This window comes from Idiotropiscis lumnitzeri, chromosome 5 (assembly GCF_059441095.1).
Source record: "Idiotropiscis lumnitzeri isolate Australia: NSW breed Sydney's pygmy pipehorse chromosome 5, RoL_Ilum_1.0, whole genome shotgun sequence".
In the NCBI taxonomy this organism is placed as follows: domain Eukaryota; kingdom Metazoa; phylum Chordata; class Actinopteri; order Syngnathiformes; family Syngnathidae; genus Idiotropiscis; species Idiotropiscis lumnitzeri.
The window spans coordinates 14,727,562-14,753,661 of record NC_142395.1 but is presented as its reverse complement, the minus strand read 5'-3'; the positions used below and the strand labels follow the sequence as shown (position 1 = coordinate 14,753,661).

General features: G+C 40.3%; 1 protein-coding gene across 1 annotated transcript in view; it reads right to left on the bottom strand.

Moving 5' to 3' along the window:
• Positions 1–21,423: 21,423 nt before the first annotated feature.
• The window catches only part of tox3 (TOX high mobility group box family member 3), a 48,885-nt gene continuing 44,208 nt past the window's right edge, over positions 21,424–26,100 (bottom strand). The window contains exons 4-7 of the mRNA XM_088295252.1: positions 24,097–24,360; positions 23,760–23,990; positions 23,176–23,256; positions 21,424–23,083 (exon numbers count right to left, since the gene is read on the bottom strand). Coding sequence (XP_088151378.1) covers positions 22,268–23,083; positions 23,176–23,256; positions 23,760–23,990; positions 24,097–24,360 — 1,392 coding nt within the window. The 3' untranslated portion in view covers positions 21,424–22,267. The remainder of the gene's footprint in view (positions 23,084–23,175; positions 23,257–23,759; positions 23,991–24,096; positions 24,361–26,100) is intronic.

Sequence of the window (26,100 nt, the reverse complement as noted above, 5' to 3'; positions counted from 1 at the left end):
AATGGCTTATGTGGCCTAAAAAAATAATCTTCTGAGTATATGTATGCAGGGAACAGGTGTTGTACCAAATCTGTAGTGATGTTGAAATTCAAAGTTTGCAATAAAAAGGTTTTCAGACTTTTTTTGAAGACAGGATCCATCAACTCTACTGCGATGTTAAAATGAATGCGTGGATAAAAAAGGTCAAGAATGATTTTCCCCGACATGCAACCAGATCGGGACACAGAAACATGAAGCTCGCCGTCTAGAGTCCCCTGGGAAGACACTCCTGTGTCAAAATGGAGCTCATGTTCACAAACGACAATCACGAAAACAAAAACAAAAAAAATAATAGAACAGAACGCAAGCCACCTGCTGCCCGTGAAACTAAACAATTGGAGAAGATCCTGGGCTAGCGTGGGTCCACACAAAAGCAGCCTCGAGCCGTCAATAATGGATGAAGAGTCATAACCATGCTTATTGACTTGTTGCTTCTTGTTCTTTTCAGGGCCAACCAGCTGTGTTGTAGGAGAAAGTCAAGTCGCTTAATTGAGTCGTTCATCTGCAGCTTGACTTAACCGACCGCAACCTAAGATTATTTTAGGAAATGAGCACGAAGAGCATAAATCGCAAACCAGAAGTTGCAATTCAGCAATGCTGTCGCCAAGCCAAAATGGCAACGCAGGTTGGCACAGTCTTTTAGTAATGTTCTCATTTAGTGATTTACTTACGAGAGGGCGACATGGGAGGGGTTTTCATTCCCATTCCATCCCACTCCCACTGAAGAATATCGCGTACTGTCCCGTCCTGGACCATACTTTGAAAAAAATGGAAAAATGAATCCTGCCCTGTCCTTTCCCGGTGAAAACAACTCCCATCCAGTCCTACTCCGATTTTGGAGGTCAGTTATATTTAAAAAATAAATAAATAATAATAATAATAATATCTGTCACTCTCTCTTCCTATGAGTGAATACTGTCTCCTCAATTTGAAAATAAATGGTAAAATACTACAGCAAATTGTTTTGGAGCAAATCTTGTCAACCAACAAATCCTTTATATTATAAAGACGTTCCAATTTACCGTCTTCGCCCAAACCAATACAAGCTGAGATTTCATTTTCACACAGTAGATAATGATTGCTGCCCTCGTATATTACCACAGTGTCACATGTACGTGAATGAGAGGAGGAAGTTGCACCTGGCCCTTTGTTGGCTTTCATCCCCCCACTAAAAGCTTTCTGTGACTACAGTGATACATTTCAGTCAATAAAAAGCACACAAAAGGCTGAAGAATTGACGGCACCGCCCCCCACCACCACCGTGACAGTTACCCTCGCACATATGTTTAATGTGTTTAGATTAACCTTTAACGGCATGATATCATCTGCTTGCCTTTCTTTTCAAAAGCACGTTCACACGCCCACAAATGAGAGGCACATGTATTGTACAAAGTTGATTTAAAATGGTGAACCGGAACGTAATCAAAGTGAATTGGATACAGTAAGGTGTATCGTGCTTGACGGACGCTAGCGCGTAAGAGTAGAAGCCACTTTGCACTTGCGCGATGTACAGCAGGAACGCGACAGTATGGCTACGTTTACAAAAAAAGTTTTAGGTCAACAGTGGGTAACAGCAAATTGCGTAACAATTTTAAGAGCGCACCTCCACGCATTCAAAGAGAGACGACTTGGGCCTCCAGCCAAGCGCATTTAGTCTACAAAGCGATCAACTGATTTCAAGCAGTGAAGAAGAAATCTATAGAAGTGAATTGGATACAGTAAAGACGATAAAGCGGGCACGTTATTAGGATGCAACCAGCGTCGCATCACCTCCCCTCACAGAGAGAGAGAGAGAGAGAAAAAAAAAAAAACTCTTTGCAATCTCTTCAAGCTGCTTCACTGGCGTGTATGTAGAAGTCCTGTGAGATTGGAGCTGCAGAAATAAAGAAAGCATCTGTACTCTTACAGGTCAGCTATGCCCTGTTTGGGAAGGTTGGAATTTGAGATCCAAGGATAAACATCAGCTCCCGGGAGAGAACGCTTACTCATGATGGAACACTGCGGAGGGGAGAAATGAGCCTCTTCGCCAGCAAAAAGAAACACAACCACAAATAAAGATGAGGCAAAGGAAGGAGACTTAATTCTTCACCTGATGCTTCAGGCAACAACTGTGATTCAGAAATAAGAGTGAAAATAACAAATTGTTCAAGTGGTGTGTCTATAAAGCAGAATGGCATGTAACCCACCACCCAGGCCAAACAATCCAAGACATGCCTGACTGAGTAGTTTGAATGGAAAAATAACAACACATCAGGTAATACCGTTTCTCTGCAGACACAATGGGTTCTATTTTCGTGGCCAGCGCAAATCGAGCACGTTTACGTTACGTTTATTACTCAAGTAGAAGTAGAATTACTGCGATTTATAAAGACTTGAGTCGAAGTTGAAGGATCAACTCCTTAAGAATATAAAAAAAAAAAAAATAAATGTAAAAGTTATGCAAGGAGAACAAAATGCATTGAAGCGGAAGTCAAGTCAAACATTTTCTTTCTTTAATCTGAATGTTGTTCACTGACTACCATAATCTCGTGTTCATGGAAAAATAATGAAGCAGATCAATCCAGCCCAAGACCAAAATTTGGACTTGACATTAAGGACAAGAAATTACGCCACATCACACTACAACACCTGCCCCCAAAAAAGCATTTTTATAACTATTATAATGCCAGGTTAAATCTTAGAGTGCCCTCTCATGGCTGTCTGTGAATTTCTACGTCTTTTTAAGGAGTATGAGATATTGGTGCATAAGTCTAGAGTGCTCTCTAGAGGTGGCTGTCTGTGAAATATTTTTTTTTCTATGTATAAGTCACTCCAGAGTATAAGTCGCAGGAGCAGCCAAACTATGGGGAAAAAAATGTTGATTTTAAGTCTGCAAAATCTGGTATGTATAATAAATCTGATTTTTTTTTTCTTGTGATATAGATTCATTTATTGCTTTTTTTTCAAATACCTGGATTGGAAAGAGGACCTTGAAAAACAATTGCGTATTAAATCACAATTTGATAATTTTTCCAAACAGTTCATCCTTAGTATCGTGCATGACAGAAGCATAAAACAGGCTGCATTTAAGGCTGTTGTGGCATGCGACTTTTGAATCGCAATAGAAAATAGCTACTCAAAGAACATTTTTACCTGCATGTCAAGCAACTGCTCTATAACAGCTAATGAAAAAAAAAAACAGTCATGATGTTTCCAAATGTTCTTCACATGAGAAGAAAAGACCTAATTGAATCTTCTGTGCAGACGACGTCGGCGTTGCTGGCAGTCGTTGCAACACGGAATGATGCCCCATAACGGCACTTTAAAGAGAAACTTGCATCATTAATCATCCCCTTCTTCCTTCATAGCCGTGACAAGTGAGACAAGCAAATCCATGTTAGCGCACACATAATAAATAGGACAGCCTAGTAGATTAGTCCCTGAAGAACACAATGGATCTTCTTTAAAAATGGATGCTTTTTTCCTGTCAACCTTCAATGAGCTCAAATGACCCAATTTTTTTATTTTTTTACGAAACAGTACGCCAATTACAAGAATACATCAGCTTTTCCCATCTTTAGTCATTCATGCTAAAAGCATGGATGTGATTGTATTGACAGCATAGGCCTCAAAAGGTAATCGAAGCTTTAAACTGAAGCTGAGCTCAGCCGATGGTTAGAAATAAAGGGATGACATAAAAGTAAACGGTATACTCCAGGACATTAAGTGATGAAAATGAAAAAAAAATGTTTTGGAGAATACTATCCTCGTCTTTCATTTCGGTCATCATTTAGGAGAATTTAAATTTTATGAGACTAAAGTTGTAATTCAACCGTTAAGACACGTTCAAATTTTGTTGAATATTTTTTACAATGTATATTTTTGTTTTTTTACTTTCAACACATCAATTCAACACAGATTGCTTGTTACCTAATTCAGCTACACTTGTTCAGTTAATCTTACGTGCATCCTCAGTATTATAGTTTCAAACACCGTATTTTGGTTTAAATTGCCTGTGTCTTCACAATCAGAACTTTAATACATTTTACCAACTAGTACGGGCTGTACCTTTCCTCCCCTCAACCACAAGGCTCAAATCTATTAATTTCTATTCTGTCATACAAACACACACACACACACAAAAAAAAATCTCATTTTGTGGGAACAAGCTGTAACTGTGTGGGCTGACACAATAAGACCCATGTATGCGTTTTCAAAAGTGAGAGCGATGATAAATGCTATACCATTTAGCTAGCTCTCAGGTGTTAGCTAGCTAGTTAGCTAGCTGCCAGGTAGTTAGCTAGCTGGCAGGTAGTTCGCTCGCTCCCTCAGCTTGCCCTTTTGCTTCTCATTCGATTACGTCAACATCAATGGTGTCATTGTTCTTTACTTTTGTGTTAAAGTTCTTAATTGTGTTCATTATAACGTCAAGGGTGGGCTTTAGAACTGTTCCGTCTTTGGTAGACAACATTTTCCTTTAGGAAAACTTAATACAGTTGAAACCTAACAATTGTATTCTTATTTTTTTTTCCTTTGTAGCATTTTACTTGATTGTCTCCTTTGATGTGTGCACAATGGTTTCTTCAAGAATTGATGATCCTTAGGAAGTCAAACATTTGATGTAGTATTTTTTTTCATCTCGTCGCATTGAAGTAAGAATGCAACATCAAAAAGCAATCTGCCCCAATATCAAAATATGTCCATCAAACATTTCAGTTCATGACATCTCTGCATTTCCATTGTTCAATGTACTTCCACCAAACATTTCTGTTCCATAGCATTCTTCAAAGTTTCCACCACGTCTCAAGCCATTAAATGCTTCACAAAGTACAAATATTGGTGTGTTTTTTCATTTCTTTTCCTCACGACATCAATTCTCAGCAGGGCTTCAATGCATTCACTGACCATATGTTTTTCTTCGGCAAAGACGTCAGGAACCAGGTTAATTGACTTGACTGTTGAATGAGAATGATCTTCATGAGTTGAGAATATATAAACTGTATTGATCTCTCAAGCTTGAAATAAAGTAGAACGACAAACGGAAAAACCTTGTATGCCTAGGCCACTGACTTACATACGACTGGACTAACGCCTCTTCCTGACTTCTTCGTAGAACCATATGCCACACATGCACATTGTCCACACACACACACACACAACCCTTGACCTTAGCAAAGTGTGCACACCTCTAAATACATGAGCCATACCTGGCCAGTGGAGAGCATACGATACAAAAACCTACCATACTTTGCACAAGGATTCACCAACAGAGCTGAATGACGACCAGAGTGCAATTTCTGCTCTCATTTATCTCAGGTATAACAAAATCAATTTGTGATTATTTCCACAGACAATAAGTGTTTAAAATAAACACATAAATCCCTACAAAGATAATGGTGTCAACAAAGGGTTACCTGAAATAAAATTCATAAATACACAAGACATTGCTGAACACAACCATTATACAGGCAGAAGCTGGACTGAGTTTAAAAAAAAAAAAACACGTTTTACTGATCTAAAAATGTTCAATAATCACGCTTTCTTCCAATAATCTCAGTTCATTACAATCTGATGCACTCATTTTAACAGCCAATCAGAGTGATTGTCACAGACGGCCACCACCATTTTGGATACTGCGATTAATGGTCCATGAAATGAAATCACAATCATACAAACATCTCTGAATTCTACACAATTCCAAACGTAACCTTTCACTTTTGTTTGTTGCTGCTTGTATTAACAATGTGTTGGGCAATATTAGTACGTATTTGCATTTTAGTTCATGAAAGCAAGACATGAATATGGCAGGAAAAGTCACAGGTATCAAAATCTTCCTCTAGTGAAAGCAGCTCTGCGGCTGAATCCACCAGTAAACATATTAAACTAGTATATCAGTTAGAAATGCTAGCTCTGCCAGGCTCCTTCAAGGGTTTAGTTTTATGAGAGTGGTTAACTTCAGAATTGTTATGCTTGTGAACCATCGAGCACAATTTGATTTTAAATGATGCCGTCTCCTTTATCTTTATTGATCAAACAGCAGCCAAAGCTTCCAGCTAAATGATGAGACAGAATGTTCTCTCTTGCTGATCAAATGAGTGATGTTACATAAAAGCAATACTTCTTCTTCTCTCAGTGCTAGCAAAGGGAGATGAGAAGCAGATTGCAGTCATCCAAGCTCTTATCCAAACACAGTTAACAACAACAAGCACACGCTAATGAACATGATGCTTCAGCCTCGGGCGGCACAAAAAGAAAAAAAACACGACATATTCAAAGGCCAGGCAACAATAAAGGCTTATAAGATGAAAATGATCAAAGTGTGAAGGCAACACTTGAGATTTTGTTGCATGTTTAATTAATTTGGGAAGCTGAAAGAAAGCAATTTTGGAGTGTGGTGATGAGTAATGAGAAAAATACAAAAAAAAAACCTAATTTAATACTTATTTTTTCTGCTCAGCTCACATTTCTGTCTGACTATGCTGTGATAGGGTGTCTTTCCAGTTGTAATTTGTGCAGTCATTGGACAGCCTAACATGCCACTCATTATAGCAGCATTGATTGTTGATTCTTCGCAACCTGATTTGCAGCGGGAGCAAGGGCAATTTTCATATGGCAGGCTATTCCAACTTTGGTGGACATAACCATATCGGCATCAAATGTTTCGTCAGACATTGCCATCACTGCGCTACATCGCCGGCTGTAATTGGCTGACACAACAATAAAATACGAGCCATATAAAAGTCACGTACAGTGAGCGAGCTAGTTGTCGTGGAAAAGGTTGTAAAATGTCATGAGCTGCAGTGTGTTCTCTCAGTAACAAGAAGGTAGCATGGCAAAGAGATGCATGAATAATGTATTTGTACATGCACGCACACGCAAACACACACACACACACATATGCAGCCACGGGCACGCGTTAATGGCAAAAAAAAAACACAAAAAAACAAATCACATCAAATAAATGCTTGATTATAATGTATGAAATGTTTCTGATCAGTCAGCTGAAAAACTAATTTCATTTTCTCATTAGAACCCTTGCCCGGGGCTCCTTCTCATGTCAATGTTTATTACTTGCAAAAATAGAAAATTAAAATCATCTGGCTCACTCGCAATCGCAGCTGAGAGAGACTATTTGCGATGGAGAAAGAGGAAAAATGGGGGAAAATTGGGCAACAATTGAAGGAATCCATCTCTTTTTTTTTTTTTTCCCCCAAATAGAGGCAGTGAGTTTATAGCTGCTGTGACCTTTCCCTCTCTGGAGATTTGCTACTCTGCACTCATCCATCATCTTTATAATTCACTGTGGAGTCGCTCTGTGGATTGTTTGCACCAGGTGACCGATACCATTAATGTTTACCATTTTGTCCTATATATTAGCTTCCCGTGAGACGAGAACAAACATATCATTGTCTATTTTTCTGCATTATGAATCATACAGTCAAAGAAACTTCAGCTGACAACCTACAGTGTCCTAAGATAGACTACACTACATGTATGGAGAATATATATATATATATATATATATATATATATATATATATATATATATATATATATATAGATATATATATAGATATATATAGAAGGATTGCATTTGAGTTAAAAAAAATAATTAAAGAGGAAATGAAGTAAATGAAAATTGCGGCTTTATTTGACCAAATAGCAATGATACTTTAGTGTAAAACAAGCGGCTGTGAGTGAAGCGCAAGCTAGCAAAGCCCAAAAACAAGCACAAGGGGTCACCACCCAGCTGCCAACTTTGACTGACAGAAATCTACTTAAGTCTAATCATGCTGGAAAAAATGCAAAACCATACCTCACTTATGTGGGTTTTGACTGTCAATTTTAAGTCTGTATGTCACCTGAAGTGTTTTTCAAAGTCACGTCACAAAGCGTGTGCTGACCTTTCCACTGACACCCCTCTTTCATTTATTTTCCAACATGCTTCCTTTTGAGAGCATTTCTGGTCTTGCCATTGTAGGAAAGATCAAAGCGAATCGTCATTTCAACGACTTGAGTCCTGCCAATGCAATGAAATAAGAGCACACCGTATAAGTATAGAGGCTTCTTCATGATCCTGCTAACTGATAATTCATATTATTTGCATAGCGTGAAAAAAAGCATGATTAACATTTGATTTGGGGTTTTTTTAGTTGGCAGAATACCACAAAACTATCCATTTCCACAAAAATCGGCCAAGGGTCAAATTTTACTCTATTGACTGGGACCAATTATATTCTTTTTTGTAATATATACTTTACAGAATTTACTGTGTACAAAGGAGGAAAGAAATCTCCGATTGCAACTGTATTTTTGTCTTGGTTAGCTATGCATTACAGTATTTCTACTGTAATGCATCAAACCATTATCTACAAGGACAATGGCTTCATGTTCCTCCCAAAGAACATTATGCAGTTGATTGAAATTATGGCTCCATTCAAGGGAAAATCTCATCTGAAAGTGATGTGCAAGGACAAAGTGGTTTCCTGTATAAAGGGCCAGAAATGAAAATGTCTGATGCTGGTGTTAGTGGAGATTTTCTGAAATTTACAATAACCCTTCACGGCTGATAACCACATTGTAAAATAAAATGATTGAATGGGGCAGCAAAAAAGTAGGCCAAGGAGAAGCAGCACGGAAACTTAGTGGTTAGCATGTCTGCCTCATAGTTCATGGGCTTTGGGTTTGAATCTCAGGGCCTCACGTGTGCAGTTTACTGATGTCCTGATCTCCTTGTGCTTTTGTGGATATAAAAACACACCCACATTCCCCCGCAAAAAAATTACATGTGGGGTTAACTGAAGACTAGAAATCGCCTATCTGTGTGTCTTGTTTGTCTAGAAATGACCCAAGTTTAAATGTCTGAGGTGTTGCCTCTTGTGCTCAATATCAGGTGGAGTAGGCCCCAGCTCACCCGCAAGTACTTTTTAAAATCACCAAACCAAAAATATATATACATTTACGTTTTTTTTATGTGTGTATTTTGTTAAAAAAAAAAACATAATTGTCATTCATTCATTTTGTGTTGATAATTTTTTTTAACACGGGTTCCAATAATAACGCAAAGAGTAGAAGAAGATGTAAATTTCCAATTCATCAGCACGGGCGGCCAAGCTCATTTGAACAATGGGAATCCGAGATTTGGGACATTGTCAAGAAGTGACCACCCGACCCCGTATGCAAGCGAAAAGCCACTAAAATGGCGGGTTGGGGGTGTTGCTGTTGGTGGCTTGTCAAAACGATGGTGACGGATGACGCTGCTTCTGACTGGGAACACATGAGCATATTAGAACGTGGGGGATGAATAGCGAGCATTGGCCGCCCACCCCTGAATGACGAAGGACGAATTATTGATTGGCCTTCACCTGAGGAAATGTTCGACATTATAAATCTAAGATCTGCTTACAATCCTCTTGATATGAGTTTGGGCTGGTTGAGGGAACACCACCCATCTTTTTTTCAATAGTGTTTGTTTTTTGTGAACGGGTACCGTAACTAGAATCTATAACACGTGATTTGAGGTTGAATAGTTTTAGTAATCCTAAGTAAGCTACATTAGTTATTATTTTCTTTGCCTGTGAATGTCTTCAGCTGTTAGTTTGTAAATGCCTTTAGGTGTTGTGCTTTTGGTTGAGTGAAGCACATTGAGTTGTCTGGTGTGCGAAATGCGGCGTATAAATAAAACTGCCTTGCCTCAACATTGTTTCAATTTCCTATTGTTTTAAAAGAATAATTACATTTCAAAGTCCATCAATGCAGTCTTCGGTTTAGAGTATTCCATTACTACGGCAGTGCCGTAACACAAATTGATACGTAAATCCGAACTCACTGAAGCCAATCACCAAGTTATGCTAATGCAACAGCAAAGTCATATTTACAATAAATAATTTATATGAAAAAAAAACATCCATAATCCCCTGTTAATTAGTACATTTTGAAAACAGAACCATGACTTTATAACCAGGGTCCAAACTGATAATTGTGAATTTTGGCATCCAATTACAGCCCTATCATCAACTAGCTAAATGTTGCGTAGTCAAACTTCTTGGTCGACCAAATTTATGACATGGCAGAAATTCCTCTGATCGCCAAACAGACAATCTTCCCAAGTGACCAGTTCGTAAATCCTTTCTCTGAAGCGAGTCAGTCAACTAGTTGAGCTTTTGGACTTGAAATTACCATCAAAAAGCAACATAGTAATAACAATCAAAAAGATATGTGGACTTCCAGGACAGAGAGGCCACTAGGTGCATTGGACCCTCGACAGCCCCCTTTTGCTGGCCCCCTGCCCCCGAACAAAGAGAGGACTCAAACAATGGATCACTCTGAGAGCTGAATGGATACACGGGGCAAGCACTATAAGCCAACCCCCCTTCAGTTCCCTCATGCTTTTGACAGAAACATACTTGTTCTTCCCAGTGAAGAACTAATGAAGATGGGCTGAGCAGTAAACTGATAAAAACACACACACACACACACACACACACAAGAATTGGAAGGTTTGCCAGACAAATGCTCTCTAATGGAGCATGTCAGGAGTCTGTCTTGCGTCGTCAACTGTACACTGTCCAGGTCTCGCAGTGCAGCTGTTCACGCTGACGCTCGAAACAAGTCGGTCACGTGCGCCTGGAGCGGGTGTCTGCTCGGGATTTGTTACCCAAAATCGCTCATCAACGAATGGATGCATTGTTGCATTATATTTGCATGTCCCGAAAACATGTTGGCAAACTCGGAACGCTTTTAAGATTCCCTCAGAAACAGAATGCAAATGTTGCGCGCCAAAGAAAGATCTTTTGAGGGGATTTCTATGCTGGTTATAGGAGGCGTACACTACTCACAATGTGTGGCTTAGGAATAAGATTCCAGGATGAACCTAAAACGTTCTAGAGGCTTTGCAGGTGAACTTCATTTGACGTCTAAACTTCTGAATGTACATGACATATCCAACTGTTTGATGTTTTTGCACAACAAATTCTCAACAGGTGAAGTGCTTTAACTGGTGCGCTACGCAGCGGTACGAAGTACCGGCACTTCTCAATATTAGCCTCGAGATACCGGGAGTTTGAGCTCTCCGTCATTTAGAAAATGTCAACGAAGCTGCAAACATACTCCTGACGTAACACATCACCAATGCAAAGGTTTACCAAATAATACACTGTGCTTTTATTTTGAAGGTAGGCTTTTGTAGCGCGTGATGGCATGATTGCCTGCCTTCTCTCGATTTCAGCTTGCCTTATACGAGCTGTTAATTGCCCTCACAGAGTCGCTGCCAAAAATCAACACAACACCATCCCAAAATCATATTCACTCGCAAAAATACCGCAAGTTAATACCGCTGTCAATGTTTGATACGATGTCAGGACTAAATGTGATCGGCTTGCAAGATTGTATCGGGGTCCTTGGGTGGCCTACGCGCCTGCTGATGACTCTACGCTTTAATAATGGGTTTCTCAAATATACTTCTTTGCCTCTGTGACGTCTGCAGGCGTGCAAGCTGTTTGGTCCTTTACCTCTGTTATGGCTGCACTCATCCATGTCAGCACATGCGCCAGTAAAGTCATTTATTAATGAATTCCATGATTTTAAATCATGTCTGATATACAGTACGAGTTAAACATCCATCCATCTTCTAAGCTGATTCGCCTCACGATGGTCACAGGCATGCTGGAGCCTATCCAAGCTGTTTTCGGGTAGTAGGCATGGTACACCCTGGACAATTCATATTTTCAACTATAACCATATATTTGAAAAAAAAAATATTTGCAAAGCAGGACAGTATTATTATTATTATTTGAATATGATGTATTCAAATGTGTGCACGTCTAACGGCATAATGTATTCTAATCAGAGCACACAAGCCTCAAGCCTGAATGCCACTAGGTTAAATTAATTTGAATAACTTTAATAAGTTACTTTTGAATGCAAGTGCATTCCTTCAATATTTTGGGTATTACAAATTTGTTTAATTGCATTGTAGATTGCAATTACCATTTTTTTAATCCCACTTGTATGTCTTTTGTGCAACTCCCTCTCTCTCTCTCTCTCTCTCTCTCTCCCTGCCTCCCTCCCTATCGCAGTACTTTTGTTTAAAAAATAAGTGACCCAAAACTTTTGAATGTACATACTGTATATATACAATGTTTTTAAAGGGCAATGTTAAATTATTTTACTCTCGGTACAGGATATATTGTTTCTGTATTGACCTTGTTTATTGTTTCTCTTTTCATCGAAAATCTGACAATTGGTTGTGTGAAATATGAAAAGGATTGAATCATCACCTTGAGCAGTTTTGACCCCCGTTCAGCATCCCTTCTATAGCTCAACAGTAAATGTTTATAGAGCATACAGAGTAAATGAGTCATTATTGCTCATCGCTAACCTTTTCCTCCCCCCGCCACCTTTTGTTTGGCAACAGCTGTTATCATGGATTTTCTTCTTCTTTCTTTTTTTTCTCGGTCAGCTGCGATTGCTGGGGGGCAAAACAGGAGCAGATGGTGTTTTGCTATGCATGAATGGAGCGTTGGAGGAGTTTGCCTTGAATAGGGGCAACTTTTCAATGGTGTCTACGCGCCACCTGCCTCTTGTGGCACGACATGGAGGAAAAAGAGAAACGCTCGGCGGGCACCATCCATACGTATCGATTATCACAGAGAGTGGTGGCGTAATGGCAAGTACACCAGGCTTTGGCGTAATTGGATGTGACATAGCGCGCTTTTGTGTAATCTATCACCGCTGCCGCGCTTAATCAGTTGAGTTGCCATAGAAACATGTTGGCCAAGTTAATGGCTTTTATGATTACTAGTCTGAGTGAGCTGCATTAAAAAGGAAAGGGATGATAAAGTACAGATGGAATGGAGGTTGTGAGCTAGTGGTGTGATTTACAGCAAGATTTGTAGATCCAGGGCCAATATAGGCGATATCAATGTTCATTTAATGACGGACGCATCTGCACATTGAAGAATTAGAAGTAACGTATGATCTTTACCAAAACAAAAGAGAGGATTATTTGTATGCCCAGCGCAAAGCACAGTCTAGTTGTTTCTTTCTTGTGGTAATTTCATAGACAGGCGCAGTTAGAAAGGGAAGTCTGCACTGTTGTGGGAGTAAACACAGCCGAATTGCTTCCCGGCCAACGGTAGCAGCTCCTCTCATTTCCTTTAAATTAAGAGCAAGATTGCCACACTTGGTCATGGTGATGGGAATTGTATGCACCCAAAATGCACGACAGCAAGAACCGGAAAGATTAAACACCTTTTATTTGACGTTGTATGAGTGGATTGAATTTTTGACTGGCAGGGGGACCAAAGGGGAGGAAAGCGTTCAGAGGAGTTCAGGTGGAACTTTCTTAACTTCGATCGAGTGAGGCAAAGAAAATTAAGCACTGGCTCAGGCAAGCAGGTGGGCTCGAGGAGACACTAAATACAGATAGGTGAATGATGCTGCAAAGTCTGCAATCTAAAACAATCACAGTCCAAAAAAGTCCGAAGGTAGTAAAACAAGTAGTATAGACGCGTGGCAGAGTCAGGCAACCAGGAAAGGTAAAAAGATCAGGCAGGTCCAAAAACAGGCTGAGAAGAAAGGATGGCGATTACTACAAAAACACAAGTGACAATCTGGCAAAGAGAACAATGGCAGGGCTGATTATAAAGTGCAGGCGACAGGTGAAAACAATTGAGGTAGGAATCAGGCGAGTCAAGTTGAGGCACAAGGAATTGTCTACAGGAACTAGGCCTTCAAAATAAACGTGTGACCAGGAAATGAGATGCGCCTGGGGCTTGGTGGTGAAAAAAAAAAAAAACGCCCTTGGTCCTCTGGAACACCCAAATTCCCCAAACATGATGAACTTGACTTGCCGCAGCATGAAAATCAAAATGCACCAATATTTAATAAGCGCACATTGGCCGCTCTATAAAAATAGAACCTTTGTGTTGTTGCTTTTTTTTTTTTTTTTAGTTGGATATTAATTACCGTTAGTTAAATCCAAGACAGCATAAACACATAGTGGATTCTTGTTTTTTGTGGTTTAAGAATGGCCTTTATTGTAATTAGACTGAGTGTACAACAAGATTGGAGATTGGTTTGCCACCGTGATATTAAAGCAGAAGAGAAACATGAGCAGCGCAGCCATATTTCTTGGCCTTTATTGAGTGTGTTAATGGTGAACTACTCTGAGGAGAGCGGGGCTATTTGCTCTCATTAACAGCAGGATGAAGCATATTAGAGCACTATCAATCAACTCACTGCTATGTTCCCACGTGGCGGATTTGCTCTGCATTAAGCAGCGCTGAACACGACATCAGAGCACTTCCAATGACTGACATCAACGTAAACCTTATCAAAACGTGTACATAGATATTTTTTAGGTATTTGATTGGCGTCTACATTTGAGTTCGTGGAAGATGACGAACAAGTGGGTTATGGCTATGATTCACTTAGTGTAAACATAAGGTTGTCCAAAAATTCATTTGAATGAATAAAAGCCTCTTCCCAATAACTACCTCACAAATGTCCAACAGGTGCCACGCATTGACAAAATTGGATGGAAATCAGTTTTGAAACTTCAATATTCCCGAAAACTGTAGCTGACCACCTCTCCTCAAATAGATGCCTCAAGTTCCACTTGACATAAACTGTAACAAATCCTTTTAATGAAAAAGATGTGCATGTGAATATGACCTTATTTTGTTAAAATAGTGGCCTCCACTGTAACATATGCCTTTTTCTTAATTCAGTGGCAGGTGCCAATCATTTAAGCAAATCAGTTTAAAGGCTACCCAGTAAATTACTTAAGTGTTGTGCCAAAAGACTATTTTTTGTTGAAGCTCATACTGAAATACTCAGTTTGGCTCATATGTCCAACTAAAGAATAAGAAAACATTTCAAAGTTCAAAATGTAGTATTTCATTTTAATTTTTAATTTCTGATCTCATCACAGTCAACTTAAAAATGCTTCATTGGCTTACCTTAAATGTAGATGGAGTTTCGTGCATGCAAAAATCCTTGTTAGTTTCTTGCAAAATCTTCATTTTGTTCTTAGAACTTCAAATGTCACTGTCAAAATAAAGAGCGTTGCCAGTGAAGAAACGTCTTGCAGCCCGATTCCAAATTAATATTTGTAGTCTTTCCACAGTCACTGTTTTAGCTACTAGCTAGCACATTCACTGCAATCTGGAATAATTTTGTCACCTCCGCTGCAATCTGGACCAGATCCTTTTTATCCAAAAAGATGACAACCTACAGCCATCGCACTTGCCGTGTGTAGCTGCTCACAAGGCGAGCTAGCTAGTTATCCTCGTAGAAGAAGAACGGCTCCAATGTGAACCTGTGTGCTCTTGTGCGCCCCCTTCTGTATGGCTGTGTGACTGCCTGCCAGTGTGGAGGTACTGGAGACGGAATCCTGTCTGCATATTAGAATATTAACACATATTATAAATGCCTGAAAACATTCTCGTGGAGATGTGAAGGGAGACAGAACATGCAATTGCCCATAAACTAAACGCTGCTCTTTGCTATGTGTGCTTTTTGGGAGTGGTTGCGCAATTTCAGGATAGGCTGGCTGTTCGCTTTCGCGCTCTCGCCCACGGAGACAGTCGAACAGGAATTAGACAAATTCAGCAATTTTAGCAATGAACTTGTAACCAAGTTAAAAAAAATGCTCATAGTTTCTACCGAATGTGGTTTAATAAGTTCATAGTTTTAGGAATAAAATTGTTGTTAAAAGTACAACTATATTTACAAGCAATAAGGTTATGAAGTTTCTCAATATGGGAAGGTTGAATAGTGGATGATGTTATTAAATTTCTAACAAGTTGTTTGTTGTATTATTCTTCTTTCAAATATGTTTGTTATAATAACCCATGAAACAATTTAGGCACACAGTTTGTGTTGTAAAAGTGTGTATGTCTTTTTGTTATTAAAATGAGCGGATCACATCCGAGCTAAGAGAGAGAGGGACGACGCCGGTGGCCTTTCTTGCCGTTTGGACCATATGAGTGAACCTGCTTCATTGGGCGGTATCTTTGTTTATTTTTGGCTTCGGGTGAAGGAGACACTTTGTTTTATACTACTACGCACATAAGCATCGATCTAGCCAGCAACATTACTTGACATTGGGGTTTGTGACTTTAGTGCAGGCGTGGGCAAACTATGGCCCGGGGGCCACATGCGGCCCATTAAATGTTTTAATCCGGCCCGCTGAACTTGAAAAAAATTAAATGAATAAGCCTTGTTAATGTTTTAGTTTCTAAATACTGTGGTTTTTCAAAGATATATATATATTGTTGTAATGCTTTTGTTCACTTCCATTTAAAGTTAAATGTATTTTTTTTCTCTTATGAGGCGAGGTTACCAAAACACTCCATCCATCCGCTCCTGGTCCGGCCCCTGTGTCAGATTTTAGAACCCATTGTGGCCCGCCAATCAAAAAGTTTGCCCACCGGTGCTTTAGTGATTGCCGGCTGTGAGGTAAATTGACTGGACCCATAGATTAATTTTGTGTCGGTGGACATTTTATGTTTAACATTGTACTGTTTACGAGGGATTAATTTAGTAACAAACGAACTTGAGAGAACAATTTATTTTCTGCCTTATTCTATTTCTATAAATAAATGTTTTTTTATTACAAGCAAGTGTGGTTATTGCCTACTTGAAAGCTTGTGTTATAAGTTATAGTGATATTTTGAGGTCCAATAATTTTGCAATGTTATTGTCCTCTTAAAAGAGATTAGTAGAGAGGCAACGATTATCAGTCATTTAAAAAGCAAATTGCAATCGACTACTTTTCAACGACCCAGTAAATAGATGCACCGACGGTAAACTTTTGAGTGATAGTTATATAACAAAAGAACCTAGGTTAGCCACTTTCAGGATAGTCACCCAGGCTAGAGAGGCGCTACAAACTCAAGAAGTGTTTGCAATTATTGTAACACTGTATTTCCTGGGAGTGGTGAGTGTTATTCCGCAATCTGAGTTTGTGGGTGAATAGCTCCACATCAGACTTTTATTCGACCATCTGCTTTTTTTTTTACACGCCCCTCGTGCCACCACTTTACACTTTCGTCCCCACTCAATCGATATCCCTCGGCCAATACAATACTATAACAATAGGCCCCCTAAATAAAAAATCAAATACATCTATACAAATATAGACATCCTTGAAAAAAAAATCATCTTACATTATTATTATTATTATTATTATTATTATTAAGTTGTTGTTTTTTAAACTCTTCACAAGCAGGGCCTCCCCAGACCACACAGTCCTGGTATGTGTCTGTGCAATCATGCATTTTGACATATAATAAATTCTGTCCAATAAATACCTTGCAAATAACTAATGCCTGGTCCAACAGATGTCACTGCTCTACTACATGTTTTGCATAATCTATCTCTACGGCGACTGCATTTTCCTCATAGTGGCCTTGGCTGTGTCTCAATTTAATGTATACATTATATTGGAAAATATATGTACGGTTTTGATTAAGTATCGAAAACTGATTAAGAACATGCAACTTCACATCGATATGATTTGTGCAACTACAGTACTCCACTCATCCCTCCAATAAATGCCCGGTAATTACTGGAGTTGAGTAAATAACCCGCCGGCTGCTTTTTGACAGAATAGGGTCTGTCTGTCATTGTAAGTAATACAATCACTGGATGACCTAATTATGCCCCCTCCCCTCGTCACACTGGAGAGTAAGTGCAGAGTCAGATGTGCAGGCAAAGGGATTTTCTATTTTAATGATTTATTTGACTCTTTTGTCGCTTTCCCGTCGGGCGCACACAAACAATGCGATCGCCACAAAAGCCCTGCTGACACTGACCATCTGACCACCACGCCCACGCCCACCCGTCGCCCTGTTTGCTTGCCGAGAAACTTTATCACAACATTGCTAACTCTGTGATTTTTATTTTTTGGGGGGGGGGGGCTTTGTTTTTTGAGGGTTAGGGTGTGCACAGTCCAAAACTGAATGATGAGCTCCACAAATGGAACAGCTGAATTCTGACATGAATAATTGAGAAGATCAGGCGTCAATTAAGGGTAAGGTGTTCACTAGGGGTGAGGCATTTATCTATCCAAAGGTTTTTTTTTTTTATGCTCTACCAATTGACAGCTGACCTCTGACATGAATAGTGAACTGCAGAGGGGATCGGGCATCAATTAGGGGAGCTGCATTTTTTTATTTGTGCAAAGGCTTCTTTAGTTGACAGCATATGGACCAGGTGTGAATTAGAGGTGAGACTTTTATTTGTCCAGATATAGATTGATTTTTAAACAAGCACACTTCCTAATGACTGGAACTGGGGCCTTAGTTAAGGTCGAGGGAATAATGAACCATTCAAAATACATTTTCAGCACAAAACTGTTCAGGTTTCTGCGAGAAAGCAAGAATTGTACGAAAAAGCCTGCTAGAGCATCTGAACCTTGTTAGCGATACATTAGAGGCACTTTTACTGCTGGCATTCGTGAGGTTGAATCTGATTGGTTGACTAAAAACACAGCCAAATCCCAGATGAATAATTTCAACATATATTATTCATGATGCTGAATTAAAATTATTATTAGAAAAAAAGTGCATGAATGGTTCAAAACGTGTTTATTTGAGGCCAAGTATGGAAGAAAAATGGAGATAACGTGTCTTTATTTGTAAAACTGTATTTTGTATAATAGTATTCATGATCATATATTTGAATATTTTTCCACAAATGCACAAGTTGTATTTATTATAACTACAGATTACTGTAACAATTTCCAAAAATTGGTAAAATGCATAATTTGGAGGAAATACATATGAAAGGGCAAATTAATGTGCAATAGTAAATAATAAAAATAACAAAAGAAAAAGTTGGAGATTTGGACAAAAAAAATATTATTTTTTTTCTGTTGACGAGAGGCATCAGGCCATTATTGAAGGAATGGTGTCATCTACAGTGATGGTGATTTATTTATTTTTTGGCGGTAAATATTTGCGTGGTTGAGTCAAACTGTGTGGAGTCAGGCAATGAGAAGGAAGTGTATTTATTCCTCTGCTAAATGATGTGTTTTGAAATGGAGCCGTAACCTTTTGATTCGGGCGGCTGTGAGATATTTGTCCACACGCTGACCGGCTCGGCTCTGAGGGCTTCCAGGAGCAGCGAGGAACTCTTCCATGCATTATTTATGGGGCCTCGGCTGTGAATCCGCTTGGAATAATAATAACAGCCATTTCCCAGAGGCTCATTATTGTGTGTTTTTTAAAAGCGTGCGTTCGGTCGCCATGGACACCGAAGCTCCTCCATCCTCTCTCTCTCTTTCTCGATCTTGCATTGACATTCAACTCACGTGCCCTGGCTCTTTTAATTTTCATCACATCATAAGACTTTTTTTTGTCTATATGCGCATGTGTGTGTGCGCGTGTGTGCTTGCCTCTTCACTAATCATAGTGAAATAAATTGCACTTTTTATTTGATCCCCGCACCCCTTCACACACACACACACATGCACGCACACGCACTAACAGGAAAACAAATTAGAAACGTATTGAAGTCAGAGTCAATTCACACCGCTGATTTGTAAGTTGAAATCCTCTCAGTTGCTTTTGGACGAAATAAAAAGAAAAGAAAGGAAAAGAAAAGGGCCCTTGCTGGGCAGCCTATTGTGAAGATAGGATAATTATTGTTTGCCAAGACCCCCGAAGCCAACCCCCCCCCTCTCTCTCTTCCAAGCCTTTGGGACATGTTGGAAATGAAGCTATTCTGAAGGCAGTATGAAGAAGGAGGGGGTGTGTTGGGGGGTGTCTGTGTTACTATTGTGATGAAGACAAGTAGCAGTTACATGCTGACCTTGTCCAGGAGAAAACACAAATGGCGTCCATAAATGTGACGGGAACTGTCAAAAACGATAACAGCATCTGACTTTTGACAAAAACAGAGTAGGGCAGCAGGGTACACTACAGCTGTTAGCTACGAGTCTCAAAGACTCCAGGTTCTGGGTACTTCAACTTCCACCCACATTCCAAAAAAAAGAAATAAAATATCCAGATTGAAGGGTTGCCTGCTCCAAGCAGACCAGGACTAGCTTCCATGCTATTATCTCCAGTAGACTTGATTCCAGTATTCCTTTTTTTGGTTGTTAAATTTAGCATTTTCTTTTCTGTACTGTATATACAACCAGAAATAAACGTTCCATTCATTATTTGAACGGTCTCCTGACTGGACTCGCTCAAAAGAACATCAAACAGGTGCAGCTCATTCAGAATGCTGAGGCTCAGGTTTTGCCCAGAACAAAGATATCAGAATATATCGCTCCAGCACTAAAGGCTTACACTGGCTCCCAGTCAGTTGTCAATTTTACGATTCTGTTTGTGGTCTTTAAATCGCTGAATGGTTTCGGTCCTGATTATGAACATGATGAATACGAATTTGAACCGAGTAGGACTCTGACGTCTGCAGACTGGTCAATTCGTGGAGCCCGGGGATCAAAGCAAACACGGTGAAACAGCATTTAACTGTTATGCTACGCAATACAATACAACTTTAGTCCATTCAATTTCATCAGTGTGTTTATTTCAGTAGCTAACAATAAGATAAAAGGCATAATAACTCCTGAAACAAAAGGGATCCCGTCAAATAAATATTTGCGATTGATAGTTTAATTCTGAACACACACAAATATATAATACTTCAAAAAAAAAATATGGCTACTGTCGTATTAGAGTGATGGAATGTCTCTGAATGCGTCGATGACTTGTCTACTTATATGGCAAAGCGAAGGTAGAAAGAAAAACTGATTGTTGCTATTGTAACTCATAAAAAAAAAGTAGAAAAAGAGCAGAAAATGCATCATGTGATAGCGCAATCCACAGGTCATTTGAACAATGTTTTCATTAAAGCCTCGCATATTAAAACTTTACAACAAGTGATATGAAAAAAAATTTACATTTTCTTGTTTTCTTGTGTTTGTAACTTCCTTTAGGGTCGACTGTACAGCTGGCAAAAATACCTCCAATGCCGTTTTTATTTTTATTCTTAAATGAATTTTCAGTTGGCTTTGGCAGTGCAGCAGCAGAATGGTTCTGCTTTATTTCTAGCATTTATTCATTTATTTATTTTTTCATCTTTTGTCACGGTAAAAATACATCACTTCCCTCCAAAGCGTCCGCCTTGAGAAATGGATTATAAAATATCCCCTATTTTGTTAGACAAAAATAAAAGACATAATTTCATTGAGGAAACAACTGACATGAAAAGTAAAGACGGAGGACTGAATTTTGAGGGAGTGGGTTGGCGCAGAAGCAGCCCCGCCTCTACAAAAACACGTACAGCGATAACAGCTACACATGGACGACGTTGTGGCAGAAAAATTATCTTTCAGGTCTTAAATGCCCCCCCCCCCAAACCTGGGACCAGTCCAGTCCGAGTCCATTTGTCCATTTGTCATCGCCTCTGGCTATCATAAATAAAGCTTTAGCGTTAAATAAAAACAGTGACAGACACATGGCGTACCCATAGACGACCGAAAGACACCACAAACAAACGAGTACCGACACCCCCCTACTTACGAACATCAAACTTCGGATATAATGCCGTCATGAATATATCCGAGTTAGTTAAAAAAGACATTGGATTTCCACAAGTCTGAATTGGAGAGTGCTCTCCATTTTTTGAGCATCAGGACCCAAACACTGAGAGACTCTCAAAGGTGTCTGAGTGACTAAAGGACTGTAACAACCGATGTATTTACAAAGAGAAAACGGTGCAAAATTTGGGGGATACGTTTTTCAGACTGGTGCGGTCTATCTCAATGTCTTATCAGATGTTAAAGATAGCCGCACTGAAGAAAATCTGAGTAATGAGATGTTGGATGAAGTTGACGACAAGTGCCAGAGTCAAGGTATTTGTTATTAGAATTTGTTTTAGTATTTTGTATTGACTGTTTTTAACAAACAAGGTAAGCAAAGAAATACATAGTGACAATCAAAAAACTTCAAAATAATGACATATGACCATTCAAGTCCCAGACAGTTTTCTGGAACGTAACTTGTTCGTAAGTCAGGGAGTGTCTGTAAACGCCGTCCACGCTCGGACGGAACCCCATCAACCCTTCTCCCCCTTTGGCCTCACATTTCCACGCGAGTGCATATCCGTCTAGAACAATGGACACAGGTTCTTCTTGGTATAACATTCTAAATTGTGACACACTTGTTAAGTGCAACGCTGAAAAGCAACCTGGACTGGTGCTTTTATTCTAATGTCCTTGGAGGATTTGGGCTCAGAAAATGCTGACTTGGGAAAGGACCTGGGCGTGGGCCTGGATCTGGGAGGGGTGTTGCGGTGGCGGAGGATTCTGCTGCTGGGGAGCTGGCTGGGGGCTGCCGAGGGACGCAGAGCCCACAGAATGGGGCGTGCCGGGAGAGTGATGCGGCGGAGAGCACTGGGATTGGTGTTGTTGAAGATGCTGGATTTGCTGCTGATGCATTTGCTGCTGCATTTGCATGTGCTGCATTTGCAAGTGCTGCTGCTGCTGCTGCTGCTGCTGCTGCTGCTGCTGCTGCTGCTGCTGCTGCTGCTGCTGTTGTTGTTGTTGTTGTTGGTGGATGTGGTGCTGTTGGAGCTGCTGCTGGAGGTGGTGCTGGAAGTGCTGATGCTGCATCTGCTGCTGGATCTGCTGGTGGTGCATCTGCTGCTGCTGCATCTGGTGGTGTTGGAGGTGCTGCTGCATTTGCTGCTGCATGGCATGCTGTTGCTGATGCTGATGCTGCATGGGCGGGCTCATCTGCGACACGGCTGTGGAATGCGCCATGGTCCCGCCGGAGCCCATCTGGCCGAGCATTTGCGGCATCGCTGGGGACATGTTTTGGTGGGAAACAGTGACCGAGGTGACGATTTGACTACCCCCGAGTCTCATCTGCAGGGGCTTGGGGGCGATGGCTCTTGGTAGGGCTTGCTGAAGGGCCTGGGAGGCCGAGGGCATGGAGGGGTGCTGATTGAGGGGCGAGGGCAGTACCAGGCCTGGAGAGAGGCTGGTGGAGGCCAAGGTCTGCTGGACAGACCGTATGGTCTGCGCCTCTGCGGATTCCGCCGCAGCCTGGACCCCCCCAAAAAAACAAAGACAAATCAATCAATTGATGTCTCACAATCCAATAGTTTTTAGGACAAAGAGAAAAACAAATATCTCACCTTGGAGACCAGACTAGCGCGGTATGCGGCCAGGGCCTTCAAGTACTCTTTCTTGGCAGCCTCTGTTTTGCTTTTGTACACCTGCAATGACACAAAAACAGAGACCAATGAGAGACCAGATATTGAAGGATGCTCCAACTTAATTTGCACCAAGCAGTAGAGTCGTTATTCAAGGTCGCAGAATGCACAACCTGTACCATGTATTCAAAAATGTCTCTCTTCTGGAGCTATACCAAGTTCTCTGCTACAAATGTATTTAGTTTGCAGAAAGAAAGAAGAATCTTTCAGAAGACACAACTGGTTCTTGAAAGAGGATTTGCAAGGGAACATTTGTTTTTTTAGAAGGAACAATTACTTCTTGGGAGTCTTTTAAGAGGAAAATGTCATTGCAAAAACAAAATAGTCCTTGAAAAGAATCTTTTTTTCAAGAAATGTTTGGTTCCTAGAAGACTCTTTCGGTAGAAACAAACCAGCAAGAGTCTTTAAGAAAGAAACAACAGGTTCATGAGTGTACTGTAGCCGAGCCGGTTTGTGAGCTACTGTAGGAAAAAGACTACTAATCTAAAAACTGCCGTTGGACGTACCTGTTTCTGCTCCTCCCCAAGACCGTCCCACATGGATGCTACGATCTTGGACACTTCGCCAAAGGTAGCGTTGGGGTTCTGACCCTTGATAGCGGCCTGTGTGTCTCGAAAGAACAGGGCATATGCCGACACCGGCTTCTGAGGCTCGTTTGGATCCTTCTTCTTTTTCTTTTTGGGTGTCTTAGGTTTTTTCGTGGGATCAACGGGTGCTGGCCTCTTTTCGCCCACAACCTGCAATGATGGAGGACGATAGAGGTTGCTCAGACACATCTACATACTTCCAGAAATATCTCACAATTCTTACGATCTTTTGGGGGAAATCTGATTACTTCCTCACCCTGTTGCCGTCATCCTGGTCATCTTCGTTGATGGAGCTAGAAGGCGACGGTGTGGCGGACTTGCTGGCCGGTGGCGATGGCGAAGTGTGGGCAATGTTGGGTCCACCCATGTTCAGGTTCAGCTGCGTGTTGAGATGTGATTGGTTGATGGTGGTCAGCTGATTCCGCGAGATCATTCCGTTGGGGCCGCTTATGTTGGCAATGGACTTCATCAGCATGGCTGGGTTCGCTGCATACTGGCGGATGTGGGCCGGTCCAACATTCTGTGAGAGTGAGACCAAAGGAAAAAGGGGGCTTTGTTAATATGGTAATGCAGTATTGATCCTCTGTTTTCATGTTGTGCATGCAGCTCAAGCGTCTGCATCTCAATCAAGAGGAAACGGGGTAGTGTCCCCATTCGCATTTTATAAATGACTTGTTTATGAAGTTATGACGAATTATTATGACTCAAACACTCCTGTCAACCATCTTAGAGGAGGAACATTTGGTTCCTGAAAAAAAGTCTTGTGGAGGGAACAACTGTTCTTGAAATAATCTTGAAGACTGAACAATGTTCTTGAAAGAGTTGGAGAAGGCACAGATTGTTCTTCAGAGAGTCTTGAGGAACACTGTGGACTTGAAAGAAAGTCTCTGATAATGAACAACTGGTTCTTGAAAGTGTCTGAGAAGAACCACATGTTTTTTTAAGTAGTCTGAGAAGAACCGAGTTGGACGCCTTTAAAGAGCAGCAACTGGTTCGTGATAGAGACTTTGGGCTTTTCGACAGAACAACTGTGTCTTAAAAGCCTTTGAGAAGGAACAACAGGCTCTTGAAAGAGTTTTGGAGATTTGACATGGAACCACTTAAATGTCTTTTACGACGTAACTACAGATTTTTGAAAGCATTTGAGACTGAACAACAGGGTCTTGAAAGAGTCTTTGAGAAGGAACAAGATGCTCTTGAAAGTGCCTGATGCAAGGTACATGTTTGCACAGGTTAGCATTGATTGCAGCTAGTTTGAAAGCAGCAGCCGTCCCGAAGGGCTGCCAGATCAGAGAGCTGACATGGAACAGAGGAGGAGATGAGAGCGCAACACAAGAAGGGGATTTGTTCCTTCTGGCTGAGTCCATCTGGTATTCAGCGGCACAAACTCAATCTCCACCTAAATCAACACATCATAAAGCAACGCATGAGGCTTTATTGAACGCGCCCAGCTTGCAGAAATATTATAACACCTTTTACGGACACCACATATTGTCGTCACTTCTCTCATTGCGAATACAATTTGTGGAGGGATGGAAGGTGTCGACTTACACGTGACAGGAAAATACTGCGAACAAAATATTTTGTTTTCTTCCAAACAAAAAAAAAATACATACACAAATTTGTAAGCTTATTTGCTTAGCCACCGCTCTTCCAAGTGCTTTTGTCATGACTGAAAACATGACGGGTTGCCGTTTGCGCAGTAAAAAGATGCATGCTGAGCTCATTAGTCGCGGCCATCTGTACGGCAATGATGCAGGCCGGGCAATGGGCCGTTGCGCCGTTTGTTTGGAATATGCTGATTACCTCAAAATGCTCCTTAAACATTGATTTTTTTTAAAAATTTTTATTTTAAACGCTAAGCAGTGCAGTGGAACCTCAAAAGTCAAACAACTTTGAAGTAGAGTTGGCAAACTTTTTGTTCTCACGGGCCACATTTCTTTTTCCCCAAATGGACAGTTTAGCTAGGTTATTTATCGATACGGTAAAGAATAATCTATATAAAATACTTAAATTCACCAATAGAATAATTGACACTTCTTATTGATAGTAAAATTTAGAATTAATTTAATTATAATAACTGGTTTGGTATTGGTATAATAAAACAAATGTATATGTAAAATACTTTGTTTTGTGAATATATTTCATTTAAACTAATTCAACAAATTATTTGTTCAAGGGAAACAGATGAAACACAAATGCATTTTAATTCACCCATTTTAGAAAAAAAATGCAAACGACAGACATTAAAGGACTTTTC